The sequence below is a fragment of the Rhinatrema bivittatum genome, chromosome 15, assembly GCF_901001135.1.
Source record: "Rhinatrema bivittatum chromosome 15, aRhiBiv1.1, whole genome shotgun sequence".
Classification (NCBI taxonomy): domain Eukaryota; kingdom Metazoa; phylum Chordata; class Amphibia; order Gymnophiona; family Rhinatrematidae; genus Rhinatrema; species Rhinatrema bivittatum.
This window is the reverse complement of record NC_042629.1, coordinates 75578900-75593777: the sequence shown is the minus strand read 5'-3', so window position 1 is coordinate 75593777 and position 14878 is coordinate 75578900. Positions and strand designations below refer to the sequence as shown.

The 14878-nt window shown below is 48.0% G+C and overlaps 1 protein-coding gene and 2 long non-coding RNA genes across 7 annotated transcripts in view; 2 read left to right on the top strand and 1 right to left on the bottom strand.

The window, feature by feature from the left end:
• ACAP3 (ArfGAP with coiled-coil, ankyrin repeat and PH domains 3) overlaps nt 1-14878 on the bottom strand; it is a 100988-nt gene that overhangs the window by 12538 nt on the left and 73572 nt on the right. For 2 of the 5 annotated variants that reach the window (XM_029578389.1, XM_029578393.1), the window contains exons 11-22: nt 13785-13897; nt 13182-13233; nt 11153-11253; nt 10592-10703; nt 9736-9944; nt 9520-9589; nt 9210-9304; nt 8906-9117; nt 2426-2524; nt 1963-2064; nt 1004-1096; nt 247-467 (exon numbers count right to left, since the gene is read on the bottom strand). In XM_029578389.1, coding sequence (XP_029434249.1) covers nt 247-467; nt 1004-1096; nt 1963-2064; nt 2426-2524; nt 8906-9117; nt 9210-9304; nt 9520-9589; nt 9736-9944; nt 10592-10703; nt 11153-11253; nt 13182-13233; nt 13785-13897 — 1479 coding nt within the window. Of the gene's footprint in view, nt 1-246; nt 468-1003; nt 1106-1962; nt 2065-2425; nt 2525-8905; nt 9118-9209; nt 9305-9519; nt 9590-9735; nt 9945-10591; nt 10704-11152; nt 11254-13181; nt 13234-13784; nt 13898-14878 lie in introns of all 5 variants that reach the window. The other 3 variants (XM_029578391.1, XM_029578392.1, XM_029578390.1) reach the window with 2 other exon arrangements.
• On the top strand, nt 4015-4613 carry LOC115076685. Its single transcript, XR_003852840.1, has 3 exons — nt 4015-4047; nt 4118-4187; nt 4538-4613. It is a non-coding gene; the product is annotated as an uncharacterized LOC115076685 (long non-coding RNA).
• LOC115076684 lies at nt 4995-6003 on the top strand. The gene is made up of 4 exons (XR_003852839.1): nt 4995-5027; nt 5098-5167; nt 5518-5587; nt 5939-6003. It is a non-coding gene; the product is annotated as an uncharacterized LOC115076684 (long non-coding RNA).

Sequence of the window (14878 nt, the reverse complement as noted above, 5' to 3'; positions counted from 1 at the left end):
GGCCTCAGAGCTAAAGGGACATCTCCTAGGAGCGTCCCCGAAAGTCTGCAGAGGTCACTGCAGTAGTGGCAGTCATTGGCTCTCCCTCCTGAGGTGGGAGTGCATCCACTCCCTCCTCCAATGGGTTTCTTAACAGGAAGGAACACGTTGGAGGATGATATTCTCTAAAGGTAAAAGATGAGCTTTATGTATATGACAATTATATGATATAGTGCCAATCATCTCCTCCAGCAGGCGTGCACTCACCCCCATCACAGCTTGAATCAATGGGGTCTTGTTTTCATCCTCGTCATTCACCCAGTTGACGTCAGCACCATGTGCCAGGGCCTGAGCCATCACTGGCAGGTTGCGTGCCCGCGATGCCTTGTAGACCAGTAGCCCTGGATGCAGCTGCCTCAGATCTTCAGAGTCAGAGGCCTCCTGCTCAATCTCAGCTTCTCCGCTGGACTCCTCCGAGACTTCACACTCTGAGAGAGGAGCAACAAGCCAGTGACAATAAGGACACTAGGAAGACATGTGCTGGGCAAGAACAGACTCTGGCTGCCCTCAGGAGTGCTGGTTCACACAGCGTATTCATGTATTGTGTGTGCCTGGCAGAAGACGTGCATTCACCTCTCACATGTCAGAGAGACAGATGTGTGTGTGTGTGTGGGGGGGGGGGACCTGTACTGGAACTGCCAATGCAACTTAGTCCTGGTGTAGGGCAGGAACGAGGTGCATTGGCAGAGTTGTGTACACAGCAAGGATAAGTTAGCTGGATAATGCCAATAATCAGTGTTACCCAGATAACTTTTCTGGATGTCTGGTTGTGTGACGAGTTGATCTTAAAAGTAGCCAGGTTACACTTATCTAGCTAAATTTGAGACAGCCAGGTATATTTAGTATGTTTATCTGGCTAACGTCGTCGGGCTCCCCATGGTTGAATATTAGCCTCCCCTAGATACACATTGAGCCAAGGCTGTGCCACTCAGGGGTCAGGCAGTCACCCATGTGCCACACTCACCTTCCTCCGTAACGCTGTCCACTACGGATCCAAACACCAGGATATCAGTGCTGCCATCTGTACTCCCACCCAGCCCACTGTCATTGCTCAAACCTGCAGGACCAAGAGGAGACAAACGAGGGGGATTTTAGTACAGCGAGAAGGAGAAAGCGCGCACATCAGGAGCTGGATGACCATTCACATCAGAGACTGCTCAGATACCCAGAATCCTGGATACCCAGCGGGACCTGTACCCCCATAACAGGAGAACGTGAGGGGTGAAGGTGGTCAGCACCAAATACTGGTTTCACAGAGATCTTGGAGTAAAGCGGCAGGGATCAATGAAAGGTATCTACTGCTCTGCTCAGTGAGGAAAGCAGAAAGGAAGTGACACATCCAGTGCACAGGAAGCTGGGTCTAGCAGCCCCCATGTGCTCACTGCTAGGACCTTTCTGGGGCTGCATTCTGCGAGCGCGCTCCTCAGGCTGGTGGGCTGGGAAGGAGCCCAGTGTAAGGTGCAGGAGGCACACGGCAGGCATGGAGCGACCGATTTACTGGAAGCCCTTCTCACTGAGGCCATGCCTTCAGGTCCCAGCGTTGCCTTTACCTGGAGGAGAAACACCGCCATGATGGGGACGCCTCTGTACAGAGGGCACAAGGTCTCTTACTCTGCCCCTTCGGTATAACTGCACTGGGGGTGTACAAGTCTGTCCTTAAAGGATGACGGCGGGAGACATTGCTACACCTACACCTTTGCACTACAAGAAGTGCCAGCACTCACTGCCTTCCCTGGGTTCTTGTGGACGGGGCACGGATGTCAAGCCTGAGCTCTCCGGCTCACAAGGGTCTCTGCACAGAATCCCCCTTGCTCCAGAGTTGATGCGGGTCCTAGAAGCGTTCATGCTGCCGGCTCCCCCCCCCCCCCCCCCCAGTGCTTTCCCTGATCCTCCCTCCCTTCCTCCGCTGGAGGCCCACCTTACCTCCGGCCGGGAGGGACAGGAACCCGCTCCCTCCGAGGCCGTTGCTACTGCCAGTCCATGGCCCCACTGGCGGGGGGCGCTGCGCCGGGCTCTGGCTGGCACCTAAGAGGAAGGTGGATGGCATGTGAGGGGGGGCGTGAAATCGTCAGGAAAACAAGAGCAAGTGCCCGGCAGCTGAGACGTCAGCCTGGCCAGACACGAACGAGGCCTTCCCACGAGGCAGAGAACGATGAAGAGAACACTACGGTCTGTGGCAAGGGAGGGGCAGAGTCAGGCATACAACCTGGGGCAGGATTGATGCAAATAATGCCCCCCCCCCCCTCCCAATAAGCAGGGCTCACAGAATTTCCTGGGCACATGGCTACTGTTCCACAAGTCCAGCAGGTCGGGGACGGTCATTCCTGGAAAGCAAAAAGTAGGGGTGAAGGGTCAGGCAGGGGGGGAATCAGCTGCTGCTACTTACTACGTGGTCCTGAGCCAGTGTCAAAGTAAGAGAACAGGGAGTCAAGCTCGTCTGGGCAGAAGAGAGAGTCCCTACGAAACTTTCGCTCCAGTGTGGCAGCTGTGCGGGGCAGAAAAATCAAGTCAGGAATGGCAGAAAGCACAGGGCCCATGTGACTCCCTAAGGAGCCTCAGCATCTCCATGACGCTACGTGTTGTGTACATTGCATCTGTGTAACTCCAGGTGTTGTGTACAGTGCATCAATGTCTCAGTAACCCTACGTGTTGTGTACATTGCATCTGTGTAACTCCAGGTGTTGTGTACAGTGCATCAATGTCTCAGTAACCCTACGTGTTGTGTACATTGCATCTGTGTAACTCCAGGTGTTGTGTACAGTGCATCAATGTCTCAGTAACCCTACGTGTTGTGTACATTGCATCTGTGTAACTCCAGGTGTTGTGTACAGTGCATCAATGTCTCAGAAACCCTACGTGTTGTGTACATTGCATCTGTGTAACTCCAGGTGTTGTGTACAATGCATCAATGTCTCAGAAACCCTACGTGTTGTGTTCATTGCATCTGTGTAACTCCAGGTGTTGTGTACAATGCATCAATGTCTCAGAAACCCTACGTGTTGTGTACATTGCATCTGTGTAACTCCAGGTGTTGTGTACAATGCATCAATGTCTCAGAAACCCTACGTGTTCGCTTCAGTGCATCTGTGTAACTCCAGGTGTTGTGTACAGTGCATCAATGTCTCAGAAACCCTACGTGTTGTGTACATTGCATCTGTGTAACTCCAGGTGTTGTGTACAGTGCATCAATGTCTCAGAAACCCTACGTGTTGTGTACATTGCATCTGTGTAACTCCAGGTGTTGTGTACAGTGCATCAATGTCTCAGAAACCCTACGTGTTGTGTACATTGCATCTGTGTAACTCCAGGTGTTGTGTACAATGCATCAATGTCTCAGAAACCCTACGTGTTGTGTACATTGCATCTGTGTAACTCCAGGTGTTGTGTACAATGCATCAATGTCTCAGAAACCCTACGTGTTGTGTTCATTGCATCTGTGTAACTCCAGGTGTTGTGTACAATGCATCAATGTCTCAGAAACCCTACGTGTTGTGTACATTGCATCTGTGTAACTCCAGGTGTTGTGTACAATGCATCAATGTCTCAGAAACCCTACGTGTTCGCTTCAGTGCATCTGTGTAACTCCAGGTGTTGTGTACAGTGCATCAATGTCTCAGTAACCCTACGTGTTGTGTACATTGCATCTGTGTAACTCCAGGTGTTGTGTACAATGCATCAATGTCTCAGAAACCCTATGTGTTGTGTACATTGCATCTGTGTAACTCCAGGTGTTGTGTACAGTGCATCAATGTCTCAGAAACCCTACGTGTTGTGTACATTGCATCTGTGTAACTCCAGGTGTTGTGTACAGTGCATCAATGTCTCAGAAACCCTACGTGTTGTGTTCATTGCATCTGTGTAACTCCAGGTGTTGTGTACAGTGCATCAATGTCTCAGAAACCCTACGTGTTGTGTACATTGCATCTGTGTAACTCCAGGTGTTGTGTACAGTGCATCAATGTCTCAGAAACCCTACGTGTTCGCTTCAGTGCATCTGTGTAACTCCAGGTGTTGTGTACAGTGCATCAATGTCTCAGTAACCCTACGTGTTGTGTACATTGCATCTGTGTAACTCCAGGTGTTGTGTACAGTGCATCAATGTCTCAGAAACCCTACGTGTTGTGTACATTGCATCTGTGTAACTCCAGGTGTTGTGTACAATGCATCAATGTCTCAGAAACCCTATGTGTTGTGTACATTGCATCTGTGTAACTCCAGGTGTTGTGTACAGTGCATCAATGTCTCAGAAACCCTACGTGTTGTGTACATTGCATCTGTGTAACTCCAGGTGTTGTGTACAATGCATCAATGTCTCAGAAACCCTACGTGTTGTGTTCATTGCATCTGTGTAACTCCAGGTGTTGTGTACAATGCATCAATGTCTCAGAAACCCTACGTGTTGTGTACATTGCATCTGTGTAACTCCAGGTGTTGTGTACAATGCATCAATGTCTCAGAAACCCTACGTGTTCGCTTCAGTGCATCTGTGTAACTCCAGGTGTTGTGTACAGTGCATCAATGTCTCAGAAACCCTACGTGTTGTGTACATTGCATCTGTGTAACTCCAGGTGTTGTGTACAGTGCATCAATGTCTCAGAAACCCTACGTGTTGTGTACATTGCATCTGTGTAACTCCAGGTGTTGTGTACAGTGCATCAATGTCTCAGAAACCCTACGTGTTGTGTACATTGCATCTGTGTAACTCCAGGTGTTGTGTACAATGCATCAATGTCTCAGAAACCCTACGTGTTGTGTACATTGCATCTGTGTAACTCCAGGTGTTGTGTACAATGCATCAATGTCTCAGAAACCCTACGTGTTGTGTTCATTGCATCTGTGTAACTCCAGGTGTTGTGTACAATGCATCAATGTCTCAGAAACCCTACGTGTTGTGTACATTGCATCTGTGTAACTCCAGGTGTTGTGTACAATGCATCAATGTCTCAGAAACCCTACGTGTTCGCTTCAGTGCATCTGTGTAACTCCAGGTGTTGTGTACAGTGCATCAATGTCTCAGAAACCCTACGTGTTGTGTACATTGCATCTGTGTAACTCCAGGTGTTGTGTACAATGTATCAATGTCTCAGTAACCCTACGTGTTGTGTACATTGCATCTGTGTAACTCCAGGTGTTGTGCACAGTGCATCAATGTCTCAGAAACCCTACGTGTTGTGTACATTGCATCTGTGTAACTCCAGGTGTTGTGTACAGTGCATCAATGTCTCAGAAACCCTACGTGTTGTGTACATTGCATCTGTGTAACTCCAGGTGTTGTGCACAGTGCATCAATGTCTCAGAAACCCTACGTGTTGTGTACATTGCATCTGTGTAACTCCAGGTGTTGTGCACAGTGCATCAATGTCTCAGAAACCCTACGTGTTGTGTACATTGCATCTGTGTAACTCCAGGTGTTGTGTACAGTGCATCAATGTCTCAGAAACCCTACGTGTTCGTTTCAGTGCATCTGTGTAACTCCAGGTGTTGTGTACAGTGCATCAATGTCTCAGAAACCCTATGTGTTGTGTACATTGCATCTGTGTAACTCCAGGTGTTGTGTACAGTGCATCAATGTCTCAGAAACCCTACGTGTTGTGTACATTGCATCTGTGTAACTCCAGGTGTTGTGTACAATGCATCAATGTCTCAGAAACCCTACGTGTTGTGTACATTGCATCTGTGTAACTCCAGGTGTTGTGTACAATGCATCAATGTCTCAGAAACCCTACGTGTTGTGTTCATTGCATCTGTGTAACTCCAGGTGTTGTGTACAATGCATCAATGTCTCAGAAACCCTACGTGTTGTGTACATTGCATCTGTGTAACTCCAGGTGTTGTGTTACAATGCATCAATGTCTCAGAAACCCTACGTGTTCGCTTCAGTGCATCTGTGTAACTCCAGGTGTTGTGTACAGTGCATCAATGTCTCAGAAACCCTACGTGTTGTGTACATTGCATCTGTGTAACTCCAGGTGTTGTGTACAATGTATCAATGTCTCAGTAACCCTACGTGTTGTGTACATTGCATCTGTGTAACTCCAGGTGTTGTGCACAGTGCATCAATGTCTCAGAAACCCTACGTGTTGTGTACATTGCATCTGTGTAACTCCAGGTGTTGTGCACAGTGCATCAATGTCTCAGAAACCCTACGTGTTGTGTACATTGCATCTGTGTAACTCCAGGTGTTGTGCACAGTGCATCAATGTCTCAGAAACCCTACGTGTTGTGTACATTGCATCTGTGTAACTCCAGGTGTTGTGCACAGTGCATCAATGTCTCAGAAACCCTACGTGTTGTGTACATTGCATCTGTGTAACTCCAGGTGTTGTGTACAGTGCATCAATGTCTCAGAAACCCTACGTGTTCGTTTCAGTGCATCTGTGTAACTCCAGGTGTTGTGTACAGTGCATCAATGTCTCAGAAACCCTATGTGTTGTGTACATTGCATCTGTGTAACTCCAGGTGTTGTGTACAGTGCATCAATGTCTCAGAAACCCTACGTGTTGTGTACATTGCATCTGTGTAACTCCAGGTGTTGTGTACAGTGCATCAATGTCTCAGAAACCCTATGTGTTGTGTACATTGCATCTGTGTAACTCCAGGTGTTGTGTACAGTGCATCAATGTCTCAGAAACCCTATGTGTTGTGTACATTGCATCTGTGTAACTCCAGGTGTTGTGTACAGTGCATCAATGTCTCAGAAACCCTATGTGTTGTGTACATTGCATCTGTGTAACTCCAGGTGTTGTGTACAGTGCATCAATGTCTCAGAAACCCTACGTGTTGTGTACATTGCATCTGTGTAACTCCAGGTGTTGTGTACAGTGCATCAATGTCTCAGAAACCCTATGTGTTGTGTACATTGCATGTGTAACTCCAGGTGTTGTGTACAGTGCATCAATGTCTCAGAAACCCTATGTGTTGTGTTCATTGCATGTGTAACTCCAGGTGTTGTGTACAGTGCATCAATGTCTCAGTAACCCTACGTGTTGTGTTCATTGCATGTGTAACTCCAGGTGTTGTGTACAATGCATCAATGTCTCAGAAACCCTACGTGTTGTGTTCATTGCATGTGTAACTCCAGGTGTTGTGTACAGTGCATCAATGTCTCAGTAACCCTACGTGTTCGTTTCAGTGCATCTGTGTAACTCCAGGTGTTGTGTACAGTGCATCAATGTCTCAGAAACCCTATGTGTTGTGTACATTGCATCTGTGTAACTCCAGGTGTTGTGTACAGTGCATCAATGTCTCAGAAACCCTACGTGTTGTGTACATTGCATCTGTGTAACTCCAGGTGTTGTGTACAGTGCATCAATGTCTCAGAAACCCTATGTGTTGTGTACATTGCATCTGAGTAACTCCAGGTGTTGTGTACAATGCATCAATGTCACAGAAACCCTACGTGTTGTGTTCATTGCATGTGTAACTCCAGGTGTTGTGTACAGTGCATCAATGTCTCAGAAACCCTACGTGTTGTGTACATTGCATCTGTGTAACTCCAGGTGTTGTGTACAGTGCATCAATGTCTCAGAAACCCTATGTGTTGTGTACATTGCATCTGTGTAACTCCAGGTGTTGTGTACAATGCATCAATGTCTCAGTAACCCTACGTGTTGTGTTCATTGCATGTGTAACTCCAGGTGTTGTGTACAGTGCATCAATGTCTCAGTAACCCTACGTGTTCGTTTCAGTGCATCTGTGTAACTCCAGGTGTTGTGTACAGTGCATCAATGTCTCAGAAACCCTATGTGTTGTGTACATTGCATCTGTGTAACTCCAGGTGTTGTGTACAGTGCATCAATGTCTCAGAAACCCTACGTGTTCGTTTCAGTGCATCTGTGTAACTCCAGGTGTTGTGTACAGTGCATCAATGTCTCAGAAACCCTATGTGTTGTGTACATTGCATCTGTGTAACTCCAGGTGTTGTGTACAGTGCATCAATGTCTCAGAAACCCTATGTGTTGTGTGCATTGCATCTGTGTAACTCCAGGTGTTGTGTACAGTGCATCAATGTCTCAGAAACCCTACGTGTTGTGTACATTGCATCTGTGTAACTCCAGGTGTTGTGTACAATGCATCAATGTCTCAGTAACCCTACGTGTTGTGTTCATTGCATGTGTAACTCCAGGTGTTGTGTACAGTGCATCAATGTCTCAGAAACCCTACGTGTTGTGTTAATTGCATCTGTGTAACTCCAGGTGTTGTGTACAATGTATCAATGTCTCAGAAACCCTACGTGTTGTGTACATTGCATCTGTGTAACTCCAGGTGTTGTGTACAGTGCATCAATGTCTCAGAAACCCTATGTGTTGTGTACATTGCATCTGTGTAACTCCAGGTGTTGTGTACAGTGCATCAATGTCTCAGAAACCCTACGTGTTGTGTACATTGCATCTGTGTAACTCCAGGTGTTGTGTACAATGTATCAATGTCTCAGTAACCCTACGTGTTGTGTTCATTGCATGTGTAACTCCAGGTGTTGTGTACAGTGCATCAATGTCTCAGAAACCCTACGTGTTGTGTTAATTGCATCTGTGTAACTCCAGGTGTTGTGTACAATGCATCAATGTCTCAGAAACCCTACGTGTTGTGTACATTGCATCTGTGTAACTCCAGGTGTTGTGTACAGTGCATCAATGTCTCAGTAACCCTACGTGTTGTGTACATTGCATCTGTGTAACTCCAGGTGTTGTGTACAATGCATCAATGTCTCAGTAACCCTACGTGTTGTGTTCATTGCATGTGTAACTCCAGGTGTTGTGTACAGCGCATCAGTGTCTTGGTGGCTTCAGGCAATGTGTACAGTCTGCCGGTTTCTCTGTGAGCCCAGGTGTTGTGCATAGTGTGTATAGTGCTGGGTGTCCCTTACCTGAGGACAGTGTGACTGGTGATGCGTTTCCTGCATCCTGCCTGTACTTCCTGCGAGCTGTCGGCACTTTGCTGGTGCTGTTGTGTCGTTGACACTTCTTGACGCTCCACCTCCGAGGTTTCCTCTCAGAATCAGCCAGAACACTGCTGGGAAGATTCCTTAGGAACTTCTTCTCCACGTACTTGGCTTTGATCCAAGCCTCCTTGTCCTGCCTGGCAGAAATCAGACAAGCAGAGGCTGCCATGCATGGGGTCTAACCAAAACACTCTCTCAATCCAGAAACGCAGACAAGGCCGCAGCTTACCTGGAGCTGCTGGATGCTGGCTTCTTGAGGCCAAGATCTTCACACCTGGCCTCATAAATCTGGTTCATGGTGCTGTTTCCCAGCTCGCACATCAGCTGTAAGAAGCAAAGTAGTCATTTCCATCAGAGCAATGAGAAAGAAAATTCTTTCACTGCGCAGCACTCTACCCCGCCCGCCTCCTGCGTCCTCCTCTCTCTGGCACCCTGCGCACCTCCCCGCTCCCCACTTTTCTCAGCCATCCCCTCACACCTCCCGACTCTCTCCTCCTCTTTCCTGTGCTTGCCCGATTCCTGCAGGATCGTTCGGCTACCTTCAGCAGTTCCGGCTCCCAGGAATCCAGCGTCAGAGATCGGACTTTGGAGCACTGGACACCCAAACTTCTGCAATACCGAGAAGAAAGAGAGCGCGTGGTGATAAGTCAGACAGAAACAGCAGAATGCCAAACGCTGCGCCTTTCAGGCTTCTGCGCAGTTCTGTGCCCTGAGTTTGCCATTTGCTCTTTAGGTGCTGCAGGGGCTGAGCATACCTGTGAATGCCCGAGCACTCAATGCAGAGGGTGATGCCCAGGTTGATGCTGGCCCAGCGGGGGTCTGTCTGGCCACAGTCGCAGCACTGTTCGTTGCCAGCAATGCTTTGGATGCGCTGTAGGATACTTTCTCCTTTCACACTGCGCTCCTTGGAGTCCGAGGCTGAATCGATGCTGCTGGTGGAAGGGGAAGCAGTCCTGTCTAACCTCTGCAAACAGACAGAAGGGCAGAAGTTCATCCGTTTGCCCCCATCATTACCAGAATCCATCAGCAACACCCAGCGTGCACTGGGAGGGCAATTGTTTATTGTATGCAGGGCAAGCAGGCACTTCCTCTGAGGCAGGGAGCTTTGTCTGCATTACTGAGTCTCGCCACCAGAGGGCAGCAAATCTGCATTCTACCATCAGTACAGTAAATTGGGCTGGGGGGCTCTGCCAGACGGCCCGCCCTAAGAAAAGGACACACGAGGCATGTCAGCGCTGTCTCCTTGAAAAAGTCCCATTCTCTTCTGAAATGCATTTTGTTTTGCAAAGCGACACTGTGCACTTGCAAACTGCGGTGTAGAGGCTGTTTAGCAGTTTCTTGGGGGCTTGGGTAGGGGCATCAGGCCATACTCGCATTTTCCCAGTGCGAAAGGTGTTTCCCTGCCCCTTACCATGCCCAAGGTCAGCAGGAGGTTGAGTGGAAGAAGTGGCTTTCCTGGTTCTCAGCCTCCCAGCCCTAACCACCAGCCCAGGCCTCTTCCCCAGGGAACTCAGCTGCATGTTCCTGTGGCATCTGGTCCTGAATCATCGGTGACGAACGCGCGGATTATATCACTCGGGCTGATTTGGGCTGAGGCGCGGCACACGTTACCTCTATGTAATAGTTGTCCGGCGTCTCTCTGTAGGCTGAGGCGATGCTTGCTTGCACCGCCTGGATCCACGCCTGCCGCTGTTTCTCCGAGTCTGCCTGCAGCATACAGCTCCTGTGAGGAGGGAAGACACGGGGGACAAGAGATTGGGGACCTCCAGCGCGCTTCGGAGTAAGACAGAGACACCTGTGTGCCTCCACCTCTGAGGGTAGCGCTCACTCTGGATTAAAGCGCACCGCTTCATATCCGCGGGCAATGACATCATTCCCAGGGCAGGAAGAACAGGCCCACATGGAGCATACCCGGAGAGGCATGGCAGTGCCTGGCACACGATAACGACACAAATAACCTCATCAGCCTGTGAGAGATTCTTCAGTCTTGTGGAGAAGGAGGTAGAAGGGCCCAGGGATCTAACCTTGCTCTCACACTAGTAGGAACCTCCTAGGGAGTATCACTAAATTCCAAAGGTTCACGCTAGCCTTGGCATCATCTTTACTTATTTGATCTTTAGTGTGCATGACAAGCTGCAGGGGCCTTGGTAGCACAGGGTTTCTATGACTTACTTGGTGGGTGAGACAACCTCAAAACAAAATCTCCGCTCGATATCCTCACAGGGCTTCACCGTGCAAAGCCTCAGATCTTCTACCACCACTGTCAGTGCATCCTGGAAGAAGGAATTGAGAGAGCCAAGTTATAGAAGAAGAACATAAGATATACCATACTAGGCCAGAACCAGGGTCCAACAGTGGCCAATCCAAGTCACGAGTACCTGGCAAGTGCCCAAACATTAAATACATCTCAAACTATGAATGCTTATTAATTAATAGCAGTTTATGGATTTTTCCTCTAGGAACTTACCAAAACCTTTTTTAAACCCAGTTACACTAACTGCTGTAACCACATCCTCTGGCAATGAATTCCAGAACTTAACTATGCACTGAGTGAAAAATAATTTTCTCCAATTTCTTTTAAATGTGCTACTTGCTAACTTCATGGACCGCCCCCTGGTCCTTCTATTAGCCATGAATATATATGAATATGAACTAGAACATATATCTATTGTGGTGTTAACCTAAACTGTGATTGTGAACACTCAGTATGTGATTGTTGGCCAAGAATATGAACGCTGATATTGTAAACCATTGTGAACTTTATTTGGAACAACAGTATATAAAATGCCTAAATAAATAAATAAATATTTAATCTCTTGTCATTCCAAATGAAGTTATCAGCATGCTGGTATTTTACGTCAAGACATAAGCTTTTCTAAAGAGCCATGTTTTCACTTCACGTTTGTTATCTGGCGGAGTGACTCTGGAAGGGAGTTTCACAGCTTGGGACCTGCTAGGAGTGCGTTCCGAGTGGAAGGCACCATTAGAAGTCTTTTGTTTTGTGATCTTAGGGCTCTCTGTGGTGTATAACGTTGAAGTGTAACTCCTAATAAACATGGCTTAACATTGTTAGTGATATTGAAAATTAGAGTTAATACTTTGTAATGAATTCTGGATTGTATAGGAAGTCAGTGCAGTGCTATCAGCAAGGGGGTGATGTGATCAAGTTTTCTTTTTCCTAATAAGAGTCTAGCAGAGGCATTCTGAAGTAACAGTAGTGGTTTTAGGTAAATAACCAATTCACATTTACCCATTCTAGACCTCTCATGATCTTAAAGACCTCTATCATATCCCCCTCAGCCGTCTCTTCTCCAAGCTGAACAGCCCTAACCTCTTCAGCCTTTCCTCATAGGGGAGCTGTTCTATCCCCTTTATCATTTTGGTTGCCCTTCTCTGTACCTTCTCCATCACAATTATATCTTTTTTTGAGATGCGGCGACCAGAACTGTACACAGTTGTAGCACGTTCAAACCCTGAGTACCAGCTCCAAGAGCATTCCTCCTCATCAGTCACACCGTACCCAGCCACAAACACTCATCCTAACACAACCGCAATCCCTTACCAAACCCTTACTGTAGCCCACCACAACCCTAACTCTAATGCAACCACAACCACAGTCCTCACCCTAATCACCCACAACCCTAACTCTAATGCAACCACAACCACAGTCCTCACCCTAATCACCCACAACCCTAACTCTAATGCAACCACAAACTTAAACCTAACCAAACCACAAACAGACCCTAAACTCTAGGACCGGCTCTGATAACATTTCTCCTGTCAACCATACACAAGACAAACGAGTTAGTCTTCAGAGGAACTCAGTTCTACGTCGCTAGCTAAAGACAGGTGCACAAGCGAGGGATTGTTTTATGTCGGTAGTGTTTGTTATGATTTTATCTGCTTAGAACAGTATTTTCTGTATAATGCAGGTTATATGTTTTTAAATAACTGTATTTATTTATTTATTCATTCATTCATTCCCTTCATGCACACAGAAACCTGAATATTACCCAAGTTACCGCTTCCCAGAACAACCCTGGACTCTGAACATGCAAACTGTAGGGAAGGCTCTGAAGTACGGTAACCAAACCGACCTTATTCTTACCAACTCCAGCCCAGCCCACCTTCTGTCTACTCCATGCCAAGCCCACTCCTCCATTCTCCTGCCCCCTCTTACAACCTCACTGCCGGCACTGACCTTCAGCTTCTTCTGGTACACAAGCTGGCTGTTTTGTATGGAGAACCACCTCCTAAAGCGAAAAGAGAATTCATTTCAACATGATCTTGTCTCTGGGACAGGGCGACATCTGTTTAGTGGTGAGGAGAGGTAGGGAGAGGGCAAGGGGATAGCCCCTCCAGCGAACCAGCAGCCACATCACATCTTCAGTAGCCAAACCCATGCTAAGAGGCCCTCTGAGCAGCACTTCCAGTGGGGCATTTGTGCTCTGCTCTCTCGGTGAGCTCTGCGTGGCATTAATAAGCCTCATCACTAAATGACACCGGACATGACGTTACGAAATGAGCCCATGGACCAGCTGGTTCCTATTCCAGGATACAAACTGCTATGATGAATACGGACCATGATCGACCACATGTCTGAAGGTTTCTGGGGCACTGATTTATAAAACGTGGTAGATCTATTTAATAAACGAGGAGTGAGGGGAACCAAGAGTGAGGCAGAGAGAGAGAGAGAGAGAGAGAGAAACGTGAGGATTAGACAGAAGGACAGAGTGAAGGATGTGCGACTGAGCCCTCGTGGAGAGCAGCCAGGCTGAGAGAGAGAAAGCAGCCTGTCACGTACCGGTTCCAGGTTTTAAAGGCATTGCTGGCTCTCTTAAAGAGGTAGCCTTCCATCACCACACCGTTAGGGGCATCGATATTAAATTCCACCTTGGACTCGTCATAGGAGAAATCCTGAGGAGGAAAAAACAGATTTCATTATTATTTCTGAACACGTTTAGGGAAGAGAGAACGCGAGAGGCATGCACGGGATACCAGCCTTGCACTGGAGGACAATGAAGGGAGGGGTTTATTCGCAGAAGACCCTTGTGAGTAGGGTCACTGGCAAGGGGACTTTGGTGAGTTTCCAGATAGAAATACAGAGCTTTGCAGAATTCTGTGGGTCTGCACCCCCCCTTTTCCCTGGGGAGCACTGGGGCAGCTCTCCAAGGTGGGGACCCTTCATCTCTGGACATAGGCTGGGGTCGAGTTTCCCTGTAAGGCCAAACTGGGCCGAGGACCTACCAAACTAACTCCAATCTCCATGCTGCTCTTCTGCTCCAAAAAATAAAACATTTATTTCTAAACACCGAAAACTCAAACACAGCAGTACAGGAAATGTCAAAGCTGAATCAGAGTCCAGTTTCCAAGTCCATTTCCTTTCCATAGTGGTCAACTCACCAAACCTCCCAATCCCAGTTCCTTTCCTTCTCCAAAGTTGCATCCTCACCTTTCTCTGTAACTCTTGGAACATCTGAGGTCCAAACCCTCTCTTCAGTCTCTTTGTACGAGTTCTCCACAGGGACAGTCTCTCTCACTCCCCCCTTCTTGGACCCTGGATGTGTCTCAGAAGGCTCCTGGATCGTGCCCGGCCCTCCCTTAAATAAGCAGCTCGGCACCTCTTCCCCAGGGCCAGCCCAAATACAAACATCTTCTCTTTCTCCATGGGCGCCAGGCTTGTAATCCCCCCTCGCCTCGCAGCTCTTTCCTTGCAACTCCTCAGGTGCACTCCTGGGGAGCACCAGACGTAACTCATTTCCCTCCCATGGCCTGGACCTTCCTCGGTGACCAGCCCCTTCTCCTCAGGCAGCACCACACTGCCACTCCCATCAAAACCGGCCTGGCCCTGCAACCTCTGGAGGCCTCCCAATGTAGCCGAACCTAAAAGTGCTGGAT